The sequence below is a fragment of the Anolis carolinensis genome, chromosome 6 (genome assembly GCF_035594765.1).
Source record: "Anolis carolinensis isolate JA03-04 chromosome 6, rAnoCar3.1.pri, whole genome shotgun sequence".
Lineage (NCBI taxonomy): Eukaryota > Metazoa > Chordata > Lepidosauria > Squamata > Dactyloidae > Anolis > Anolis carolinensis.
The window spans coordinates 3,813,778-3,838,011 of record NC_085846.1 but is presented as its reverse complement, the minus strand read 5'-3'; the positions used below and the strand labels follow the sequence as shown (position 1 = coordinate 3,838,011).

Here is a 24,234-nt window from a genome sequence, read left to right as displayed (position 1 = left end):
TCTAAGCCAAAGAACCGGCGTTCTAGTTCACCTGCAATGAATGACCACTTCGAACACTACCGAAGATGGACCAGGACCACACTGGGCACACAGAGTCCCCATAACCAATACAACATATTAGATAAGTTTGGGGAAAAGGGAGTTGTAGTTCACCTGCATCCAGAGAAACAGTGACCCCCACCGACAATGGGTCAGGACCACACTTCGCATAGAGAAGCCTCATGACCAACTGAACATGCTGCACATGTTTGTGGGAAGGGGCCTTTATTTTGGGAGTTGTAGTTCACCTGCATCCAAAGACCACTGAACCCAGCCAACGACGGATCTGGACCAAACTTGGCACACAGACTGAACATTGCCTGCTGTGGATACTGACAAATGTTTCTGGGCAATTGCCCCGGGACTTATAGTACTTCACCCCCATCCAGAGAGTACTGCAGCCACTCGATGATCAGCCAATAATAATAATAATAATAATAACAACAGGAAAAACTCAGCCGCTATCAGGACCTCAAGATTGAACTTCAAAGACTCTGGCAGAAACCAGTGCAGGTGGTCCCGGTGGTGATGGGCACACTGGGTGCCGTGCCAAAAGATCTCAGCCGGCATTTGGAAACAATAGACATTGACAAAATCACCATCTGCCAACTGCAAAAGGCCACCCTACTGGGATCTGCAACATCATCAGAAAATACATCACACAGTCCTAGACACTTGGGAAGTGTTCGACTTGTGGTTTTGCGAAACGAAATCCAGCATGTCTATCTTGTTTGCTGTGCCATACAACGTCGTTGTGTTGATGATAATAATAATAATAATAATAACTTTATTTTTATACCCCGCCCCATCTCCCCGAAGGGACTCTGGGTGGCTCACATGGGGCCATGCCTGATACAACAATCAAAAAACCAATCACAAAGCCATAACACAATTAACCCAATAAAAACATCAACATCAATAAAAACAATCATTAAAATGAACATGAATCATGCAATATTAAAATCAGGGGACTAAATTCATAGATCCCAGGCAAAGTGCGGAAAAGACCAAAATGGAGACAGGTAATTTCACAGTTAAAATGGACAATAAAGTGCAGTGTAATAATGGTAAAACATATCTGGACCACACTTGATACACAGCCCCAGAATGGCCAACTTTGAATACTGGCAGGGTTTGGGAAGATTGAGCCACGATTCTGGGAATTTCACTTCACTCACTCCAAACAGAATACATAACACTAGCTGTGCCCGGCCACGTGTTGCTGCGGCAAAGTGGTGGTGGTATTAGTTAAAAATTGTTGTGGAATTTTTATTTGACGTTATTTGTACTTTTTAATTAATTTTGTTGTAACTTATCTGTTTTATTTATGATATTTTATTATTTTGTTGTATTATTTGTAGTTATTTTGTTATTATAGTATTTTGTTGTATTAATTTTTTAGTGTTTTTAATTATTTTAGTGTTTTTTATTATTTTTCATTGTATTATTTATATTTATTTTATTTTTGATTCTTCTATGAACACTTGGCTGAGTGGGTTGCTAGGAGACCAAGTGGGCAGAGCTTAGCCTTCTAACTGGCAAGATTTGGATAAAAAAAAAATTATTTCTCTCCCTCTAATTAGGACTTTATTTTTCTTTTCTTTTTGTTGTCGGAACCTAGGGGCAAGGATGGTGGGTTGTGTTGCCAAATTTCTAGGTTCTGGGGCTTGTACTTTTGTTGTTTAGTGGGAGGAACGGACACCATTACTCCTTTATATATATATAGATTGAAAGACAAATAATAACATTCCCAAATGACCATGGCACCGCCGGGTCCCCAAGCTAGAATAGTACAGTAGAGTCTCGCTTATCCAAGCTAAACGGGCCGGCAGAAGCTTGGATAAGCGAATATGTTGGATAATAAGGAGGGATCAAGGAAAAGTCTATTAAACATCAAATTAGGTTATGATTTTACAAATGAAGCACCAAAACATCATGTTATACAACAAATTTGACAGAAAAAGTAGTTCAATGCGCAGTAATGTTATATTGTAATTACTGTACAGTAGAGTCTCACTTATCCAACGTAAACAGGCCGGCAGAACGTTGGATAAGTGAATATCTTGGATAATAAGGAGAGATTAAGCAAAGGCCTATTAAACATCAAATTAGGTTATGATTTTACAAATGAAGCACCAAAACATCATGTTAGACAACAAATTTGGCAGAAAAAGTAATTCAATGCGCAGTAATGTTATGTTGTAATTACTGTACAGTAGAGTCTCACTTATCCAACATAAACAGGCCGGCAGAACGTTGGATAAGTGAATATCTTGGATAATAAGGAGAGATTAAGCAAAAGCCTATTAAACATCACATTAGGTTATGATTTTACAAATGAAGCACCAAAACATCATGTTAGACAACAAATTTGGCAGAAAAAGTAGTTCAATGCGCAGTAATGTTATGTTGTAATTACTGTATTTATGAATTTAGCACCAAAATATCATGATATATTGAAAACATTGACTACAAAAATGCGTTGGATAATCCAGAACGTTGGATAAGCGAGTGTTGGATAAGTGAGACTCTACTGTATTTATGAATTTAGCACCAAAATATCATGATATATTGAAAACATTGACTACAAAAATGGCTTGGATTATCCAGAGGCTTGGATAAGCGAGGCTTGGATAAGTGAGACTCTACTGTATAAACAACATAAATGTATGAAAGGATGTCCTAAGGAAGAGGGAACAGGCCTTGCTTTCTGCTGCCCTGGAAACCAGGACTCAAAGGATCTGTGGGTTCAAATGACCCATGGAAATAAATACGGGAGATTCCACCTGAAAATAAGGAAGAACTTCCTGAGCATACAAGCTGTTCAGCAGTGGAACTCTCTGCCTCGGAGTGTGGTGGAAATTCCCTCTTTGGAGGCTTTAAAACAGGCTGGAGGGGGGATTTGATGGTGCTTTTCCTGCATCACAGCACAAAGGGGTCACACTCAACTTTGGCTCTCTCTCGAGGTGTTTTGGACTGCAACTCCCACCATTCCTCACAGCCTCAGGCCCCTTCCTTTCCCCCCGCGGCCGCTTAAGCGGCCGCGGGGGGAAAGGAAGGGGCCTGAGGCTGTGAGGAATGGTGGGAGTTGCAGTCCAAAACCCCTCGAGAGAGAGCCAAAGTTGGCCCATGTCTTGTTGACATGGTGTGCAAAGGAGGCAGCAGGGGGTCAGTCTGGATGACCCCTTGGGGTCCCTTCCCCCGCCTGCGATTTCCCAAGCGCCCCATGATGTGGGTCCCGTGTCCCTCCCGCCGCATGTGGGTCCCGTGTCCCACCCCAAAGGCTGACTCACGACTTTTGTGGCGCGGCTTCGCTTCCTTCCTTTTCTGCTTCTTCTGCTTCTCCCAAGGAGACGTCCCAAGGAAGGCGCAGGATGCAGGCCCCACGAAAGGCACCCTGGGCCCTGCTGTGCCTGGCCGGGTGGGCCTTGCTGGCCGCAGGTGGGTCTCGCGCTCCTCCGCGGCGCTTGGGGGAGAAAACGGGGACGATGGGAATTAGAGTGGGGCTGGATTTCGTTCTGTGAAACCCAGCAGGTAGGATCGCCCCCGTCCTCAAAGCCACAAAGTGGACAGGTCGCATTGGGATCCAACAGAGAGGAACAACCAGAAACTGTGGATGATGGGAATCAGAGTTTGGTAACATGGGTGGTGAGAGTTGGGAACAAATGTGTTAAATCCGGCGGGGAGATTTGCATCAGCAAAGTGTGGGTCCAATGCATTTAGGAGGAAAACCTGGAATACGTGGATGATGGGAATTGTGTTTTTATGTGACTTGTTTTGTTGATATTGTTCATTTATGATTTTAACTCTGTTCATGCTAGCCACCCCAGGTCCCTTCGGGGAGATAGAGGTGGGATAGAAAAATAAAGTTATTATTATTATTATTATTTTATTATGACACAGCAAACAAGATAGATATGCTGGGTTTCGTATCACAAAATCACAAGTCGAACACTTCCCAAGTGTCTAGGACTGTGTGATGTATTATTATTATTATTGTTGTTATTATTATTATTATTGTATGACACAGCAAACAAGATAGATATGCTGGATTTCGTATCACAAAATCACAAGTCGAACACTTCCCAAGTGTCTAGGACTGTGTGATGTATTATTATTATTATGTTATTATTATTATTATTATTATTGTATGACACAGCAAACAAGATAGATATGCTGGATTTCGTATCACAAAATCACAAGTCGAACACTTCCCAAGTGTCTAGGACTGTGTGATGTATTATTATTATTATTATTGTTGTTATTATTATTATTATTATTATTGTATGACACAGCAAACAAGATAGATATGCTGGATTTCGTATCACAAAATCACAAGTCGAACACTTCCCAAGTGTCTAGGACTGTGTGATGTATTATTATTACTATTATTATTATTATTTCTGGTTGGAAACTGAGCAAAAATTAAATCTAGCAGAGAGCAAAGTCATGGAGTGAACTTTTATTATTATTATTATTATTATTATTATTATTATTATTATTATTATTATTATTATTATTTGGTTGGAAACTGAGCAAAAATTAAATCTAGCAGAGAGCAAAGTTATGGAGTGAACTTATTATTAATAATAATAATAACAATTCTGGTCAGAAACTGAGCAAAAATTAAATCTAGCAGAGAGCAAAGTTATGGAGTGAACTTATTATTAATAATAATAATAACAATTCTGGTCAGAAACTGAGCAAAAATTAAATCTAGCAGAGAGCAAAGTCATGGAGTGAACTTTTATTATTATTATTATTATTATTATTATTATTATTATTATTATTATTATTTGGTTGGAAACTGAGCAAAAATTAAATCTAGCAGAGAGCAAAGTTATGGAGTGAACTTATTATTAATAATAATAATAACAATTCTGGTCAGAAACTGAGCAAAAATTAAATCTAGCAGAGAGCAAAGTCATGGAGTGAACTGATTGCATTCGGGGACAATGGGGAAGGACGGTCAGAAATTGTGGATGATGGGAACTGAGTTTCGAAATTGGGAAGTATGTCCCAGCAAAGACATACAGTTCCATTTGGGGAGAAAAGGTGGATGATGGGGATTGGGGTTGGCATTTGGTACAAAAATATATTCTCCAACAAAAAATACGTATTAATTTTTGCCCCCTTCCAAAAGTAAATTGTTCTCAAATGTAAGTATTCCTCCTTGGGACCCACGGACACAAATGCCTCTGAGCATGTCCAGAGTGCCCAACTCAAGAACACAGGCTTCCAAATATGGAGCTAATTTGACCTTTTGCAGTGACGCCGCAAAGCTGCTTTTTCCATCTCCTTCACCCCAACCAGACTTCCCCTTTTTTTGGTCACAAGAAGGAATGGGCCTTTCGGAGCGGAATTGCTTAACAGTCAGGAAAATGAACCTCTTCTTCCAAAGCAGAAGTCACGGCCGGACTGCGACTCCCACCATTCCTCACAGCCTCAGGCCCTTTTCTTTTCCCCCTCGGCCGCTTAAGAGGGCCAAAGTATCTTAAGCAGAGGCTGGATGGCCATCTGTTGGGAGATATCAAATGGTGTCTTCCTTCCTGGGTGAAGGGCGTAGGCCCTTGAGGTCTCTTCCAACTCTAGGATTATATCTATCTATCCATCCATCCATCTATCTATTCAACCATCCATCATATCTATCTATCTATCTATCTATCTATCTATCTATCTATCTATCTATCTATCTATCTATCTATCTATCTATCCATCCACCCACCCACCCACCCACCCACCCACCCACCTATCTATCTATCTATCTATCTATCTATCTATCTATCTATCTATCTATCTATCTATCTATCTATCTATCCAACCGTCTGTCCGTCCGTCCGTCCATCCATCCATTCATCTATCTATCTACCCAAGCATCCATCCATCCATCCACCCATCTACCTATCTATCCATCCATCCATCCATCCACCTATCTATCTATCCATCCATCCATCTATCTATCTACCTATCTATCCAACCATCCATCCACGTATCCATCCCTCCATCCATCCATCTACCTATCTATCCATCCATCCATCCATCCATCCATCCATCCCTATCTATCTATCCATCCATCCATCCATCTACCTATCTATCCATCCATCCATCCATCCATCCATCCACCTATCCATCCATCCATCTATCTATCTACCTATCTATCCAACCATCCATCCACGTATCCATCCATCCATCCATCCATCCATCCATCTATCCATCCATCCATCTACTATCTATCCATCCATCCATCCATCCATCCATCCATCCATCCATCCATCCCTATCTATCTATCTATCCATCCATCCATCCATCCATCCATCTACCTATCTATCCATCCATCCATCCATCCATCCATCCACCTATCCATCCATCCATCCATCCATCCATCTATATATCTACCTATCTATCCAACCAACCATCCATCCATCCATCTACCTATCTATCCATCCATCCATTCATCTATCTACCTATCTATCCAACCATCCATCCATCCATCCATCCATCCATCTATCTATCTACCTATCTATCCAACCATCCATCCATCCATCCATCCAACCATCCATCTATCTACTATCTGTCTATCCAACTATCTATTTATCTATCTAATAGGGTTGGACTTGATGGCCTTAGGGGTCCTTCCCTTCCAACTCTTGTGTTCTATGATGTCCTTTCATTTGTCTGTCTGCCTCTGTCCAGGTTGTGCATCTGCCACTGAACATGGGCCCCTGTGTTTGGACGACGTGGCCCTAGAGGACCCCGGCTGCCCCCACAGAAGGAAGGCGGCCACGCTGCTGCCCTCCTTCACCGAGACGCCCTCCACAACCATGATGCCCACCACGGCGACAACACATCACAACGTGACCAATCACACCGCCACCCCGACCCACCACACCACGCTCCACAGCCACTCCAACACCACCACAGCCGGCCCCCAGAAGCACACCACTTCGCACCACCACCACCGGCGCGCCACCACCACCGCCCACCACACCACCACGGATCACCACCCCCGGCCCACCACTTCGACACATCATACCACCACAACCAGACACCACAATGGTACCACGTCTCACCAGCCTCATCCCACCCCTTCGCCCCATCACACCACAACCCGCCAACATAACCTTACCACAGCTCACCATCACAGCTTTACCACAACTCACCAGCCCCATCCCAACACCACGGTTCACCATCACAACTTTACCACGACTCACCGACCCCATCCCAACACCACGGCCCACCCGCTGCCCACCACGGGCCACTCGCCCACCAATCACACCACGGCGGTGCTCACCACGCCCGCCCACCACAGCAGCCCCCCACCCCCAGTGCCGCCCACCGTGGTGCCCTTTGTGCTGGTGGGGGACTACCACGTGAAGGGGAATGACTCCGAGGTCTGCCTCCGGGCCCAGATGGGGCTGCAGCTCAGGATCCGCTACACCAAGAAGGGGCAAGAACAGGTAAAGGGGGTTTGAGGGGCGAGGGTCCGATCCTATGCGGGGCTGACTGCAAGATATGAAAGGATGGGAATACAAGGGCTGGGAGATCTGGGGAATTAGAATCCAATCCCTCTGGAGGGGTGGCTGAGAAGATAATACATCATTATTATTATTATTATTATTATTATTATTATTATTATTATTATTATTATTATTATTATTATATCATGATTGTGGAAAAAAACATGGTTCAGTGTCCATGTTGCAATATCAGATGACAGCAGGATTGACGAGAAGCAACTGGAAAAGCTAACACAATACGAGGACTTAAAGCTCGAACTGCAAAGACTCTGGCACAAGCCAGTCAAGGGGGTCCCAGTGGTGATTGGCACACTGGGTGCAGGGCCTCAAGACCTTGGCCTGCACTTAAACACAATAATCGCTGACAAAATAACCATCTGTTAGGTGCAAAAAACCACCCTACTCGGATCTGCACACATTAGTTGTCGATACATCACATAGTCCCAGACACTTAATGGGTGTCCAACATGTGATCCAATACAACTGCCAGCATAGTGGTCTTGTTTGCTGTGTACTCATCTTGTTGAGTTTCAAATAACAATAAAATAATAATAACAACAGTAACAATAATAATAATAATAATATACGAAATCCAGCATATATATCTCATTTGCTGTGTCATACTATATCTTTGTGTCAATAAGAAGAAAAAGGAGGAGGAAATAATAACAACAGCAACAACAACAATATAATAATAATAATAAACGAAATCCAGCATATATATCTCATTTGCTGTGTCATACTATGTCTTTGTGTCAATAAGAAGAAGAAAAAGGAGGAGGAAATAATAACAGTAACAATAATAATAATATACGAAATCCAGCATATATCTCATTTGCTGTGTCATACTATGTCTTTGTGTCAATAAGAAGAAGAAAAAGGAGGAGAAAATAATAACAGTAACAATAATAATAATAATAATAATAATAATAATAATATACGAAATCCAGCATATATATCTCATTTGCTGTGTCATACTATGTCTTTGTGTCAATAAGAAGAAGAAAAAGGAGGAATAATAACAACAATAACAATAATAATAATTACGAAATCCAGCATATATATCTCATTTGCTGTGTCATACTATGTCTTTGTGTCAATAAGAAGAAGAAGAAAAAGGAGGAGGAAATAATAACAACAGTAACAATAATAATAATAATATACGAAATCCAGCATATATATCTCATTTGCGGTGTCATACTATGTCTTTGTGTCAATAAGAAGAAGAAAAAGGAGGAGGAATAATAACAACAGTAACAATAATAATAGCAATATATGAAATCCAGGATATAGATCTCATTTATTGTGTCATACTATGTCTTTGTGTCAATAAGAAGAAAAAGGAGGAGGAAATAATAACAACAGTAACAATAATAATAATAATATACAAAATCCAGCATATATATCTCATTTGCTGTGTCATACTATGTCTTTGTGTCAATAAGAAGAAGAAGAAAAAGGAGGAGGAAATACTAACAACAGTAACAATAATAATAATAATATACGAAATCCAGCATATATATCTCATTTGCTGTGTCATACTATGTCTTTGTGTCAATAAGAAGAAGAAGAAAAAGGAGGAGGAAATAATAACAACAGTAACAATAATAATAATAATATACGAAATCCAGCATATATATCTCATTTGCGGTGTCATACTATGTCTTTGTGTCAATAGGAAGAAAAAGGAGGAAGAAATAATAACAACAGTAACAATAATAATAATAATAATAATAATATACAAAATCCAGCATATATATCTCATTTGCTGTGTCATACTATGTCTTTGTGTCAATAAGAAGAAGAAGAAAAAGGAGGAGGAAATAATAACAACAGTAACAATAATAATAATAATATACGAAATCCAGCATATATATCTCATTTGCGCTGTCATACTATGTCTTTGTGTCAATAAGAAGAAGAAAAAGGAGGAGGAATAATAACAACAGTAACAATAATAATAGCAATATATGAAATCCAGGATATATATCTCATTTGTTGTGTCATACTATGTCTGTGTCAATAAGAAGAAAAAGGAGGAGTAATAACAGTAACAATAATAACAGTAACAACAACAACAACATATGAAATCCAGCATATATATCTCATTTGCTGTGTCATACTGTCTTTGTGTCAATAAGGAAGAGGAGGAGGAGTTTTTATATCCCACTTCCCTCTCTTAAACAAGACCCAAGGCGGATTTTGGGAGGGGAAAATTTGGGAGATTTGGAAACATCAGGAATCCAATCCCACCAAAAGACTGGCTGAGGATTGTCGGAGCTAAGAGTCCATCCTTTCTGGAATTCTGTATAGAGGATTATGGGAACTGAAGTCCAACCCTTCTTGAGAACCTGCTGGGAGATTTGGGGAGCTGGGACCCCTCCCCATAGCAGTGCCTTTGGGGGATTTTGGGAGTCAGGGTCCAGCCACTTTGGAGAGTCACCTAGTTGGGGTGAAATTGGTTTAGAAAGACACCAACAGGTCAATAATCAAAAGACGGAGGTTAGACCAGGCCTGGGCCAACTTGGGCCCTCCAGGTGTTTTGGACTCCAACTCCCACAATTCCTAACAGCCGGTAGGCTGTTAGGAATTGTGGGAGTTGGAGTCCAAAACACCTGGAGGGCCCAAGTTGGCCCAAGGGTGGATCAGACAAAGGTTTTCATCCTTCTCTTTTTTTCTTTTGCTCCTTCCCTCTTTCTATCTCTCTCTTCCAGGCCTGGGGGGAATTCTCCTTGCAACCCAACCGGACCAACGCCACTGGGACCTGCAACAAAACCAGTAGCCTCAGACTGGATTTCCCAGAGGGCTTTGTTTCTTTCTTTTTCGCCAAGGTAATAAGGGAAGTGCTGGCGGTTTGCATGTTGTCCAAAGCGACATGGGTGTGTTTGAAGCTGGGAATGCGATGACGCCGGACCAAACCCGTTGACCCGGGAACCGAAGCCTTGAGTCACTCTCTGACTCAGGAGCCAAGCGGCAAGAAAGACTGGCTCGCTTTCCAACTCATCCCATTGCTTCCAGCTGTCCCGATTTGGCACGGACAGTGCAGATACATCCTTTGCTGTCCCAGTTTCTCGGCTGCTATTATAACGTCCCGGTTTCCCTATGCTCAGCTAAAGAGAGCTAATACTCCCAAGATCAGGATGCAAAAGGACCTAAACAGATTAAGCAACCATAGGTGAACTTCTTCCCACCCTATGGGTGTTTTGGACTGCAACTCCCACCATTCCTCACAGCCTCAGGCCCCTTCCTTTCCCCCCTCGGCCGCTTAAGCGGCCGAGGGGGGAAAGGAAAGGGCCTGAGGCTGTGAGGAATGGTGGGAGTTGCAGTCCAAAACACCTGGAGGGTGGGCCGAAGTTCGCCCATGCCTGCTGTATCCTTAAGCTAGAATATTACCTGGAAAAATGCAATAATCCACCTTTTCTCGTTACAGAATGATTCTCAAAATACCTACTACCTAAGCCGGGTGCAGGCCAGGCTGACGTACCGGTTCCCCCAGGCAGCAGGTGAGGTTAATGTCAGAAATATTAAAAATTAACTAATTAATTACAAAAACGTGCTTCAAGTACTGAAAAGGTCAAATGGATGCAATGGCTCAGCCAAAGCTGTAGTTCAATGTAAGCAGGTGTGCCTGGAGCTTAGTAGGCCTCAACGTGAGGTGTGTGAAAGGCCTCAGTGTTAGTATGCCTCAGTGTGAAAAGCTTCGGTGAGAGAAGCCCCAGGTTGTGTGAAGCTGTGTGAAGCTCCTAATGTAAGTTCGTTGTGAGAGGAGGCTCTGTGAGAGCGAAGCTGTTCAATATAAGCAGGTGTGCCCAGAGCATAGTAGGCCTCAGTGTGAGAAGGCCTGGTGTGAGAAGCTCCAGTGTGAAGGCTGCTGTGTGTAAAGCTACTGTGTGAAGCTCCTGTGTAAGTTCGTTGTGAGAGGAGGCTCTGTGAGAGCAAAGCTGTTCAATATAAGCAGGTGTGCCCGGAGCATAGTAGGCATCAGTGTGAGAAAAGCCTCAGTATGAGTAGGTCTCAGTGTGAGAAGGCCTGGTATGAGAAGCTCCAGTGAGAAGGCTGCTGTGTGTAAAGCTACTATGTGAAGCTCCTATGTAAGTTTGTTGTGAGAGGAAGCTGTGAGAGCGAAGCTGTTCAATATAAGCAGGGGTGCCTGGAGCTTAGGCCTCAGTTTGAGAAAGACCTCAGTGTGAGAAGGCCTGGTATGAGAAGCTCCAGTGTGAAGGCTCCTGTGTGTAAAGCTCCTGTGTGAAGATCCTAATGTAAGTTTGTGGTGAGAAGAGGCTCTGTGGCTCTTACCTGCATGAAAAAAGAGGCTCTTACCTGCATGAAAAAGCAACCCAGTGTGGAAGCAAAGAAGGAAGTATAAAGAACTTTATTTGCATTATGGAAACCTTGTTTTTGTAAATACAGTAGAGTCTCACTAATCCAAGCCTCGCTTATCCAAGCCTCTGGATAATCCAAGCCATTTTTGTAGTCAATGTTTTCAATATATTGTGATATTTTGGTGCTAAATTCGTAAATACAGTAATTACAACATAACATTACTGCCTATTGAACTACTTTTTCTGTCAAATTTATTGTATAACATGAAGTTTTGGTGCTTAATTTGTAAAATCATAACCTAATTTGATGTTTAATAGGCTTTTCCTTAATCCCTCCTTATTATCCAAGATATTCGCTTATCCAAGCTTCTGCCAGCCCGTTTAGCTTGGATAAGTGAGACTCTACTGTAGTGCAACTATATTATTTTGCTACCAAGAAAAGCCTTCAAAGGAAGATATAACAACATTGGTCTGTGTGTTTTTGTGTTTTTTTTAATCACTTTTGGCTACCGGTACTGGGTCATGCTGCTGCTAATAGGTTATGGGAAGGGTCTTTTGTTAGTAAGCCCCCTCGCCCAACAGTTAACGGGGCTTCCTTGTGGGCGTGGCAGGTGGCCTTCCTCCTGGATGGAGAGTGGCGACCGCCTTGGTTGCATTTCCACTTTCCACCCCAAGTGTATCTATTTGTGTAGTTTTATTTCGCCTTCCAAGGTGTCCGCAAGGAGAAACTCTTGTGTGTCTGTCCCTGTTCTGTCATTCAAAACAGGGGCGAGAAATAATGAATGACTGTTTCCACTGACCCGTTTTGTCCGTCCTTCCAGAGTCCTCCTTTGGGGCAGACAACGCCTCCCTGCACGAGTTCCAGTCCCACCTGGGCCACTCCTATCAGTGCCGCAACCGGAGCCTCGTCCTCAAGGAGGGCTTCCAGCTGAACATCTTGCGAGAACGCATCCAGGCCTTTGGGCTGCCAAAGGGAGAGTTTGGAGAAGGTGAGACAAAGAAAGACTGCCTTGCATTTTGATACAGCCCCATCCATTCAATGTCCTGATTCTCACCCACATCCTTAACCTCTGTGCTGTTCAATGGGCTGTTTTGTGTTACTTGCCAATTCAGCCAGTCTATTCCTTGCTCCCAAACGAACCCCTGCTTCACTCAAATCCTTAAACAGCCACTAAGTGGGTTGTGATATAATAATTATAAATAATAATAATAATAATAATAAAAGTATATAATTATTACTAGCTGTGCCCAGCCACGCGTTGCTGTGGCTTGTCTGGTGGTGTTGGTCAGAACTTGTTGAGGCTGGATGGCCATCTGTCAGGAGTGCTTGGATTGTGTCCTCCTGCATGGCAGAAGGAAGTTGATCTGGATGATCCTTAGGGGTCACTCCAAACCTTAGGATTGTATGATGATGATGTTGTTGTTATTATTATTCTTATTATTATTATTATTATTAGTAGTAGTAGTAGTAGTATTGAGAGGCTGGGTGGCCATCTGTTGGGAGTGCTTGGATTGTGTCCTGCATGGCAGAATTGGGTTGGACTGGATGGCCTTTAGGGGTGTTTCCTAACTGTCTGATGCTATGATTCGATGTGTATTATTATTGTGCAGATATTGGATGGCCATCTGTCAGGAGTGGTTAGATTGTGTCCTCCTGCATGATATAAGGAAGTTGAACTGGGTGATCCTTAGGGGTATCTGCTAACCTTAGGATTGTATTATTATTATTATTATTATTATTATTATTATTATTATTATTATTATTATTATTGAGAGGCTGGGTGGCCATCTGTTGGGCTGAGTCGGTTGCTAGGGGACCAAGTGGGCGGAGCTTAGCCTTCTAACTGGCAGCAATTGGATAAAAACAATTATTCCTCTCCCTCTAATTAGGACTTTATTTTTCTTTTCTTTTTGTTGTATCAACCTAGAGCCGTGGATGATGGGTTGTGTCGTCAAATTTCGAGGTTGGGGGGCCTGTAGTTTTGTTGTTTTGTGGGTCGCCGTGATGCCATCACTCTTTTATATATATAGATGATGATTATTATTATTATTTACTTTTATCCCACTTTTATTCCACTAATGGGACTCAAAGTGGCATACATAAGAACACAACATTATACAAAAACCCTCATTCCACAACCCAACATATGGACAATAATGCAACACATTATGTAAACCCTAATTACCGTATATACTTGAGTATAAGCCTAGTTTTTCAGCCCTCAGCTTATACTTTTTTAAAAAGTAATTTTTATTGAAATTTCAGAAAAAAGAGGTTTTGGTTTACATAAAAAGTGGGGGAACAATACAAGTATAGGAAAGTAGGAAAGAATATTTAAGAGAAAGAGGGAAAAGAGAGAGAGAGAAAGAGAAATGAAGAGGGGGGGAGTTTGTAACTTCCGTTCTTCTTCCTTCTGTTTAAATACAAGTTTGTTCTTAACTAAATAAGAGTTGAAAAAAGAGTTTTCTTTCCCTCTCCAGGCTTTAAAGTTTCGTAAGATAATCTTCAAAAATTGACCAATCAGTCTTTTTTATTCCACTACCATTATTTTCCTTTAATAAAAATGTTAGTTTATCCATGTCGTTTATTTCCATTGTTTTAATAATCCAGTCCTTTATAAGTATAAGCCCTGGGCTTATACTCGAGTGAGGGTCCTGGTCGGCTTCTATTCAGGTTAGCTTATACTTGAGTATAAAGGTATTCAAAGTTGGACAGTCTTATCTTATTAAAGTCTTATTATTATCTTAAATTAGAGTTTTATATAAATATTCAAAAAAATTTAACCTTCTGATGCCTCAAATAATGCAATTTTATTAATATCTATTTTTATTTTTGAATTTACCCGTATTTATTTTATTTATTTACAGCATTTATATTCCACCCTTCTCACCCCGAAGGGGACCCAGGGCGGATCACATTGCACACATAAAGGCAAACATTCAATGCCATGACATAGAACAGAGACAGAGACAAGACGCAGGCACGGGCTGGCCTCGAACTCATGACCTCTTGGTCAGAGTGATTTGTTGCAGCTGGCTTGCTATCCAGCCTGCGCCACAGCCTGGCCTGCTGCATTTCCTATCCTCGTCTTATACTCGAGTCAATAAGTTTTCCCAGTTTTTGTGGTAAAATTAGGTGCCTCGGCTTATATTCGGGTCGGCTTATACTCGAGTATATACGGGTACATTGATATAAATAAGCATAAAAATAACACACATGTCATTATCAATTTAAAAACTCTATACTTCCGACCACTGAGGTTGTCCTAACACACGAAAACACAAGCTGAACAGTTCAGAGCTCCCGAACTCTGGCCATAGGAGCCTTGAGCCTTATCTGACTGAAGTGACTCTTCTTGTGTGTTATTGGGGAAGGGCCAGTCACGAGTGTCCAGTTTCCCTTCTCATTTACTTTGATGCAAAAAGAATGACCTCTGATGTTTTGCAATAAGAACGATGACCTCAGCCCAGGAAAGGCCTTAGCTTTGGATCTAGTCCAGATAAGGGAACGGCCCAGACCATACTGCTTCTTAAAACCATGGATCATGACCCCCAATGAGGTTCCCTGAGCTCAAGGTTGGGGTCGTGAAATAACTGGGAAGCAGTAAAAGGATTCTGAATGCCTCCTAAGTATTTCTACCAATCCATTAGTAACAGCGTGCAGTGTTTACAATGGACTCCGCTGTATTCTGCAAAAAGGAAAACCAGCCTGTTGAGCCAGCCTTGCTGTTTTATTATTTATTTATTTCCAACATTTATATCCCGCCCTTCTCACCCGAAGGGACTCAGGGCGGCGTACAAAATTGGCAATAATTCAATGCCTACACATAATTAAAACAGCAATGAAAATCCAATTAAAACAATATAAAACATATGATTAAAATCCATTCATCCAAAATCCTCATGCTGTAGCCGTAAATCAGCCCAGGTCGTCTTTATAATTTAATCTTTGAAAGCCTGGGCACATAGCCATGTTTTCAGGGCTTTTCTAAAACTCAAAAGGATTGGGGCTTGCCGTATTTATTATCCGTAAATGTTCGATTCTTATAGCTAGACAGCCATAAAAAATGATTAGGCCAAAAGGGGTCACAAGTGGGAGAAGGTTAAGAAGCCCATTTGGGATCATCTTCTACTCAACTTACTTGTAGTTTTCCTGGCCGGATTTCTTCAGAGGTTTGCCATTGCTTTCCTCCAAAGCAGGGGGGGGGGGGGCCTTCAGGCTGCTTCTGACTTACATACAGTGACCCTAAGGAAGAGATAATAAGACATTTTCTTGGCCAGATTTGTCCAGAAAGGGTTGTCTTTGGCTTCCTGTGAGGCTGAGAGATTGTGACTCTTGGGTTTCTGTTGCTGAGCAGGGATTTGAACCCTAGCCTCCCTCAAACCATGAAACCAGGCTGGCTCTTTGTGTCCTTGTATGAACCAAAGGACTAACCTTGGCAGACCAGTGAGGCGTTATTGTTCTTTTACTATTATTATTATTATTCCTATTACACTATGTAACAATATTTGAAAATTTTTCTGTTCCAGGTTTGGAAGTGTTTTTCCTTGTTTAATTGCACATCCTTTACTTTGAAAGTAGTTGTTCTACTCCAAAAACATTGCCACAAATGATGTTGAACTGGTTGAGACTTTCGTTGAGAAACTAGAGCAAAATGTGCTATAGCAGGATATCTGGCAAGGACAAAGTTTTTACAGTTTAATCAACTTTTTCCAAGATTTTTTGATATAACCAATTAGGAAATTAGGCTCGGGCTGTGGCGCAGGCTGGAGAGCAGCTGCAATGAATCACTCTGACCAGGAGGTCATGAGTTCGAGGCCTGCTCGGAGCCTATGTTTGTCTTGTCATGTTCAATGTTAAAAGGCATTGAATGTTTGCCTATATGTGTAATGTGATCCGCCCTGAGTCGCCTTCGGGGTGAGAAGGGCGGAATATAAATGCTGTAAATAAATAAATAAATAGGAAATGACATTTATAACCCAGGAACAAAAATCGTGTTACAGTGTTATTACCCTCTCTATTTCTATCTTGCTTTTCTCCCTACTGAGGGCAGCTTACAATACCACAATGACACAACCCAATAAATTTTTTAAAATATGGCAAATACAAAAAATTAAAACACTATTGGAAATGGTTAAAAAATACACAAATAACAATTCTCTTTCAAAGTAAATATCTTCTAGTCTACCCAACAGCAGCAGTGTGCCCCTCATCCTCCCCAAAGGCCTGATGTCAACAAAAGGTCTTGACTTGTTTGCAACAGGCCTTGCCATTCCCGTGGCTGTCATTCTGAATCCGGTGGGAACGTGGGGTAATAATAATAATAATAATAATAATAATAATAATACTTTATTTATATCCCGCCACCATCTCCCCATGGGGACTCGGGGCGGCTTACATGGGGCAGTGGCCCAAACAACGTAAGAACAAAATATAAGCAACACAATACAATCACAATATAAAAAGATAAAACAACAATACAATATATCAATATAAACAACAATACAGGATAAAAATTACATTTAAAACACATAAATGGTAAGACCTTCTCCTTCTCTGCTGCTTTGATCCATCCTTCTCCTCCTCATCCACGCTTTTCTTTTCCTTTCCTTGCAGCGGAGGTCTGCCCCGAACAGCGCCGCTCCAGCGCCCTGCCCATCGTGGTGGGGGTCGTCCTGGGCCTCCTCATCCTGATCGTGGTGGTGGCCTTCCTCTTCGGGCGCTGGCGGAAGCGGCCTGGGTACCAGACCCTCTGAGACGCCTTCGTTCCTGCAAAATACGACTTCGGGAGGCAAGAAGCATCCCCTGCCTCGGTACTTCTTCTTCCCTCCTTCCCATCCCTGACACTGCAAAGCCATGGCAAAACTGGGAACAATATATATATATATATATATATATACACACACACACACACACACACACACACACACACACACACACACATACATACACACACACACTTCTCCTGCATCTGAAGAAAATGGATCTGAAGTCATGAGATGAACAAATATAGCAGTGGGGTCAGATTTGATGGGTTTTGCAATACTTTGAGTGTGAAATTCAAGCTCCAAACACCTAGGCCTGGTATGGGCCAACTTCAACCCTCCATCCAGGTGTTTTGGACTTCGACTCCCACCATTCCTAACAGCCTCAGGCCCTTTCCTTTTCCCCCTCGGCCGCTTAAGCGGCCGAGGGGGAAAAGGAAAGGGCCTGAGGCTGTTAGGAATGGTGGGAGTCAAAGTCCAAAACACTCGGACGAAAGTTGGCCAATGCCTGGCCTACGTAAACAAAAGAAAACAGCAATTCCCCTTCATCTTTCTCTTGTTTCTCTTCCTTTGTGAATCCTTTTTGGTCTTTAATCCCCTCTGAATCACTGATCTTGGGCAACGCAGTGCTAAAAATAAATAAAAGAACCAAGATTATTATCTGGGATGGTTTGGAGCCACAGTGTCTTTATTCCTCCGCTGTGCGTCGGCCCAAACGTAAGCATAAGAAGTGACGATTCCCTTGATCCTCCCTCCGAACAAATCCTGCCAATAAGACCCCACGTTTGTTATCCCCATTAAGTCAGAAACAAAGTCCAATGGCCCTGGATTGGTGGTAACCAGAATCCAATTATATTTCTGACATCAAAATCTGAATGTTTTTTCTCTTTTCAAGGAAGATCAGCTTGCATTTTGTACCCACCTTTATTATATTTACAAAATAAGAGATATAATTGGGTTGCTGGAATGGCAGAGTACATGGGCAGCAGACACAGAGAGATTTCCCTCTTTAATAAAATCTTCCTGAACCCATCACTTGACCATAATGTTGGACAAAGCAATTATATCTCTGTGATATTGAAGGCTTTCATGGCTGGAATTATTGGGTTGCTGTGAGTTTTCCGGCCTGTCTGGCCATGTTCCAGAAGCATCCTGTCCGGACGTTTCGCCCACATCTCTTGCAGGCATCCTCAGAGGTTGTGAGGTCTGTTGGAAACCAGGCAAGATGGGTTTATACGAGTATATTTGCGGAATAATGTCCAGAGTGGGGGAAAGAACACTTGTCTGTTGGAGGCAAGTGTGAATGTTGCCATTGGCCACCTTGATTAGCATTGGACAGGAAACAATTGGGGCCAGCTAACACCTCCCAACAAAGGATTTCCCCAGGCAGGATGCAGGCAGGCTTTTGAAACCGCAAGGCTATTCAATACTAATCAAGATGGCCAATTGCAACATTCACACTTTCTTCTCCCACCCTGGACATCATTCTATAGCTACAGTAGAGTCTCACTTATCCAACATAAACGAACCGGCAGAACGTTGGATAAGCGAATATGTTGGATAATAAGGAGGGATTAAGGAAAAGCCTATTAAACATCAAATTAGGTTATGATTTTACAAATAAAGCACCAAAACATCATGTTGAACAACAAATTTGACAGAAAAAATAGTTCAATACACACTAATGCAATGTAGTAATTACTGTATTTATGAATTTAGCACCAAAATATCATGTATTGAAAACATTGACTAAAAAAATGAGTCGGATAATCCAGAACATTGGATAAGCGAGTGTTGGATAAGTGAGACTCTACTGTAATAATAATAATAATAATAATAATAATAATAATAATAATAATAATAATAACTTTATTTTTATATCCCACCCCATCTCCCCAAGGGGACTCGGGGCGACTCACATGGGGCCAAGCCCAACAACATACAATAAAATATACAATATAAAATACAACAATATAAAATTCATAACAATCACAGCAGAGTAATAGATCTACAACACAGTTTCACAGAGTAAAAGCAAGGCCATTGAAAAGAGGAGGTATCATGACACTTCAATTCATGGTCTTGGAGGAGAGGAATAATTATAATTGTGCAATCTATTCAGAGAACTAATCACAAGCGTTGCTGCTGATGAGGTGCAGAAGACTAGGATGTAGGGACAGGTAGGGACTCAATCAACTGTTCATCTCAGTCGAAGGTGGCTTGAAAAAAACAGGTTTTCAATGTTTTTCTGATTTCTCTCGGGAGAGAGTTCCAGAGCCGGGGAGCTATGACCAAAAAGGCCCTCTCTCTCGTCCCCACCAGTCAGGTTTGAGACGAGGGTGGGAACGAGAGTAGGGCCTCCCCAGTGGATTGCAGAGTTTGTGCAGGTTTATAATAGGAGATGCAACCACAAAGACAATAATAATAATAATAATAATAATAAAACTTTATTTATACGCCGCCACCATCTCCCCAACGGGGACTCGGGGCGGCTTACATGGGGCCATGCCCAAAACAATACAATATAAACAGCATATAAAAGAACAACACATCACAACACAATAAACAATAGAATAAATAATAATATCCATTACAAAATAAATCAAGGAAACAATGAAAAACAAGGGCAGACCACATGAACATTAAGTTAAAACTCGGGATGAGAGAGACATAAGAATAAAAACCACAGCCTCGCTTCCAACAGACCTCACAACCTCTGAGGATGCCTGCCACAGATGTGGGCAAATCATCAGGAGAAAATGCTTCTGGAACATGGCCATACAGCCCGGAAAACTCACAGCAATCTCTCTGTGTCTGCTCCCCATCTACTCTGCCATTCCTAAATCCCTTTCACAATCTAACACATTCCCATAACTTCTGCTCTCCCTACTCTGATCATTTTTGGGGATTCCTTAACCTCCTCAGCTCACCCTGTCCTCACAGAGGTAGTCGTGGTCAGCCTATTACTGAAAAAAAAGGAAGGAAAGTAGAGAAGAAGGGAATTCTATGGCATCCAGTTTATTTTAGCAGGAGCTTTCCAAAGGATTCCAATCCACTTCCTCAGCCACTCATGAAATGCTAATAAGATAATCCTTGGTTTGGATATTGTCCTCCGTAAATACATGTGGGGAAGTGGACCAAAACCAACCAAAATTCAGAATAAGTTATTTTCTGTCAGCCCTCCATATTGGCAGCTTTACCTTTACCTCTGAAGGAATCTCTAGGTTCTCCGGCACAACTGTATGATTGACATGTGCCGGAAGATAGTCAAAGAGTTGCACAGCCAAACCCAGTGAATGTGGAGGACTGGTTGTAGTCTTCAGGGGCCTATAAGAGTCTCCCGTTAAGTTTCTCTTGTCCCCAACTCTAGTTCCTTCATTTGGGAGCAGATGAAGAGTTCAGTACAAGAAGAGCTGCAAAGCATAGGAAGTATAAAGCCGGTAGAAATAGTAGGTTCCTGCCTATCAAGGTTGGAGCCACAAGCCTTCAAATTCCAAAACATTAGTTGGCAAAGAGATCTGTATAAATATAGAGGGTGCCCATTTCGACACTGACCCAGGGCTGGTTCAAGATTAAAATAATGAGCAGAATTCATTACAGTGGTTACGAATGCGGAACCAAGCGTGACTCATTCATGAGTGGTTTGCAGTAATGACCCTGATGTGTTCCCTAGTGACGCCTGTGGAGGCTGGTCAGCAGCTCTTTGGATGGATTCATTCCTGTTTAATGGGAAGCAGCTGATGGATATTCCCTCCCCAGCTCACAAACGTAACTTCAGTGGCTCAGCCAATGATAGATATTTCTTTCAACCACATAACGACCGAATTTGGAGCTGAAAGAGAAATCCAGTTACATAACTTCGATAGCCATATACTTGAAAGAGATAGCCAGTTAAATAACTTCAGTGGTTAAGAAGCTGAAAGAGAAATTCAGCCAATGCGAATTTTCTCGATGAAATTTTGATGGTTATGTAGTTGAAGGAGAAATTCATTTATGGAACTCAGGTGGTTATGTAGTTGAAACAGAAATTGAGCCAATGAGGGGTTTCTCCTTCAACAACACAACCACAAAACTTGGGTAGTTATATAGCTGCAAGAGCGCTAGTTATGTAACTTCAGTGGTCATGTAGTTGAAAGAGAGATCCAATTACGCAGCTTCAGTAGTTATGGAGCTGAAAAGAGATCCAGCCAATGAAGGATCACTCTTTCAGCTACATAACCAATCTTTTCTGTTTCTGTGGTTGAAAGAGAGAGCCACTTAAACAACTGTTATGTAGTTGAAAGAGAGATTCAGCCAGTGTAGGATTTCTCGTTCAGCTACATTACCACCAATCTTTGGTGTTTCTGTGGGCTAAAGAGACAGCCAGTTGAGTAACTTCAGTGGTCATTGAGTTGAAAGAGAGATCCAGCCTTTGTGTGCCCCCTTGTATTGCTATCAACCCCTCAGTGCGGACGCCAGGGCATCCCGTATCTGGACCGCTTCGGGGTCTTCTTCCCCATCCTCCTCCTCCTCCAAAGGATATTCTTCCCATTGGTCGCTCTCTTCTTCTTCGTCTTCCTGCTCCTCCATCCAGGATGGTTGGAAGAGGTCCCCTCGGGCCTCACAGACGTTATGGAGTGTGCAGCAGGCGGCGATGAGGGTTGGCAGGAAGGCCACGTCGGTGTCGTTGCGCTTGGTGAGGCAGCGCCACCGACCCCGCAGCCGTCCGAAGGCCACGCCGACCACCGTCCGCGCGGCTGCTGCGTACTCGTTGAAGCGCTGCTGCCGAGGAGCCAGGTCCCGGCCTCGTTCCCGGTAGGGCCGCATGAGCCACGGCAGGAACGGATAGGAGCGCCCGCCCAGCAGATAAACAGGGACGGGGACCCCACCGATGTCTTGGGCTCCACCGGGAAAGAGCTGACCCTCTTGGCCCTGCCGGTAGAGCTCTGACGTCCGCAAGACGTGTGCTTGGGCCACGCCACCGGGGCAGCCCACGTTGATGTCCCAGAAGCAGCCCCGCGAGTCCACGGCCGCCTGCAGCACCACCGAGTGCCACCCGCGGGGGTTGCAGTACCCGGCGGGGTCCTCGTTGGGGGCGCGGATGGGGACGTGGAGGCACTCCAGGGCGCCGGCCATCTGCGGCAAGGGGAAGCCGTTCCCGGCGGCGACTTGTCTGGCCTCGGGCGGGCGGACAAAGGCGGGCGTGAGCAGGGCCACCAGGGCCTCGCAGACGTCGCGCAGGACCTTGCAGACGGTGGAGCGGGAGACGCCGAAGAGCTGCTCCACGGCCCGGAACTCGGTGCCGGCCCCCAGGCGCCACAGGGTCAGGGCCAGGCGCACGTCGGCCGGGATGGCGCGGCGCATGTTGGTGTCGCGGCGGCGGATGGCGGCCTGCAAGCGGGCGCAGAGGAAGTCGAAGGTGGGCGGGGAGAGGCGGAAGTGCTGGGCCCACTCCTGCGGCGGGAAGGCCTTGAGCCGCACCGTCTCCCAGAAGGCCGAGCTGCGGGCCTTGGTCCACAAGCGGCGCTCCCTCAGCAGCCGGGACAGGCCCTCGTTGCCGTGGAGACCGCCCTCCTGGCCCAGGGCACGGCACAGCCACAGCAGGGCGAAGCTTCGGCGGGAGCGGGCCTGGGCTCGGCGGTGGCGGGCAATGCGGCGGCGCCTGGCCTCCTCCCTCAGCCTCCGCCCACGCTGCAGCCTCAGGAACTGCAGCAAACACAGGGCCACGGCCCCACGGCTGAGGGCCGGCAGCACCTGGGAACTCTCCTCAGCGCCCTCAGGGCCATTGGGGGCCGGGCAAGATGGCTGCTGAGGAGAAGTGGCCGCCATTTTGTCCCTTTGGTCAAAGTCATGAAGAGAAGGATGGATGGATGAAGAATCAAAGTGCGCCTGCGCGACGCCGCCACTGGAACGGCCTCCCTCCCGCCGAGTGCGCACGCGCAGGGGCTTCACACAAGCCAGGCCTGTGTGAGAGGAATGAGCAGGCTTCGCGCACGCGCACAAGAGCCGAATTCCCCTCCGCTTAGTTACAACGCCGCGCGCATGCGTAGAGAATGCCACTGAACGTAGCCAAAGCTAGCCTGCTTTGTGTGAGAGACCTGAACAGGCTTCGCGCATGCGCACAAGAGGCGAATTGCCCTCCGCTTAGTCAGGCCGCCGCGCGCATGCGTGTAGAGAACGCCACTGAACGTAACCAAAAACGAATACTTCTAGAACATGGCCATACAGCCCGGAAAACATACAATAACGCTGTGATCCCGGCCATGAAAGCCTTCGACAACACTAGCCTGTTTTGTTTGAGACGATTGAACAGGCTTCGCGCACGCGCAAAAGAGCCGAATTCCCCTCCGCTTACAGTCACAACGCCGCGCGCATGCGTGTAGAGAATGCCACTGAACGTAGCCAAAACTAGCCAGGCCTGTGTGAGAGGATTGAACACGCTTCGCGCACGCGCACAAGAGCCGAATTCCCCTCCGCTTAGTCACACCGCCGCGCGCATGCGTGTAGAGAATGCCACTGAACGTATTTGTGTGAAAGCATTGAACAGGCTTCGAGCATGCGCACAAGAGCCGAATTCCCCTCCGCTTAGTCACACCGCCGCGCGCATGCGT

At 43.9% G+C, this 24,234-nt stretch overlaps 1 protein-coding gene and 1 long non-coding RNA gene across 2 annotated transcripts; one reads left to right on the top strand and one right to left on the bottom strand.

Moving 5' to 3' along the window:
- Positions 1 to 809: 809 nt before the first annotated feature.
- LOC134292431 (uncharacterized) lies at positions 810 to 17,562 on the bottom strand. Its single transcript, XR_009999667.1, has 4 exons — positions 17,425 to 17,562; positions 12,679 to 12,842; positions 5,789 to 9,999; positions 810 to 5,728 (listed from the first exon to the last, which is right to left on the bottom strand). It is a non-coding gene; the product is annotated as an uncharacterized LOC134292431 (long non-coding RNA).
- Positions 3,355 to 18,309, top strand: cd68 (CD68 molecule). The gene is made up of 6 exons (XM_062957371.1): positions 3,355 to 3,480; positions 6,733 to 7,496; positions 10,271 to 10,387; positions 10,987 to 11,059; positions 12,700 to 12,867; positions 17,496 to 18,309. Exons 1-6 carry the CDS (start codon positions 3,414 to 3,416, stop codon positions 17,633 to 17,635), a joined length of 1,329 nt encoding a protein of 442 aa, XP_062813441.1. The 5' UTR covers positions 3,355 to 3,413; the 3' UTR covers positions 17,636 to 18,309.
- The last annotated feature ends 5,925 nt before the right edge of the window (positions 18,310 to 24,234 follow it).

What these genes read in the sequence shown, in the direction of transcription:
- cd68 (XM_062957371.1), top strand. Translation starts at nt 3,414, where the DNA reads ATGCAGGCCCCACGAAAGGCACCCTGGGCCCTGCTGTGCCTGGCCGGG. An exon ending in CCAAGAAGGGGCAAGAACAG is followed by an intron (nt 7,497 to 10,270) that starts GTAAAGGGGGTT and finishes TCTCTCTTCCAG; the next exon opens with GCCTGGGGGGAATTCTCCTT. An exon ending in TTTCTTTCTTTTTCGCCAAG is followed by an intron (nt 10,388 to 10,986) that starts GTAATAAGGGAA and finishes TTCTCGTTACAG; the next exon opens with AATGATTCTCAAAATACCTA.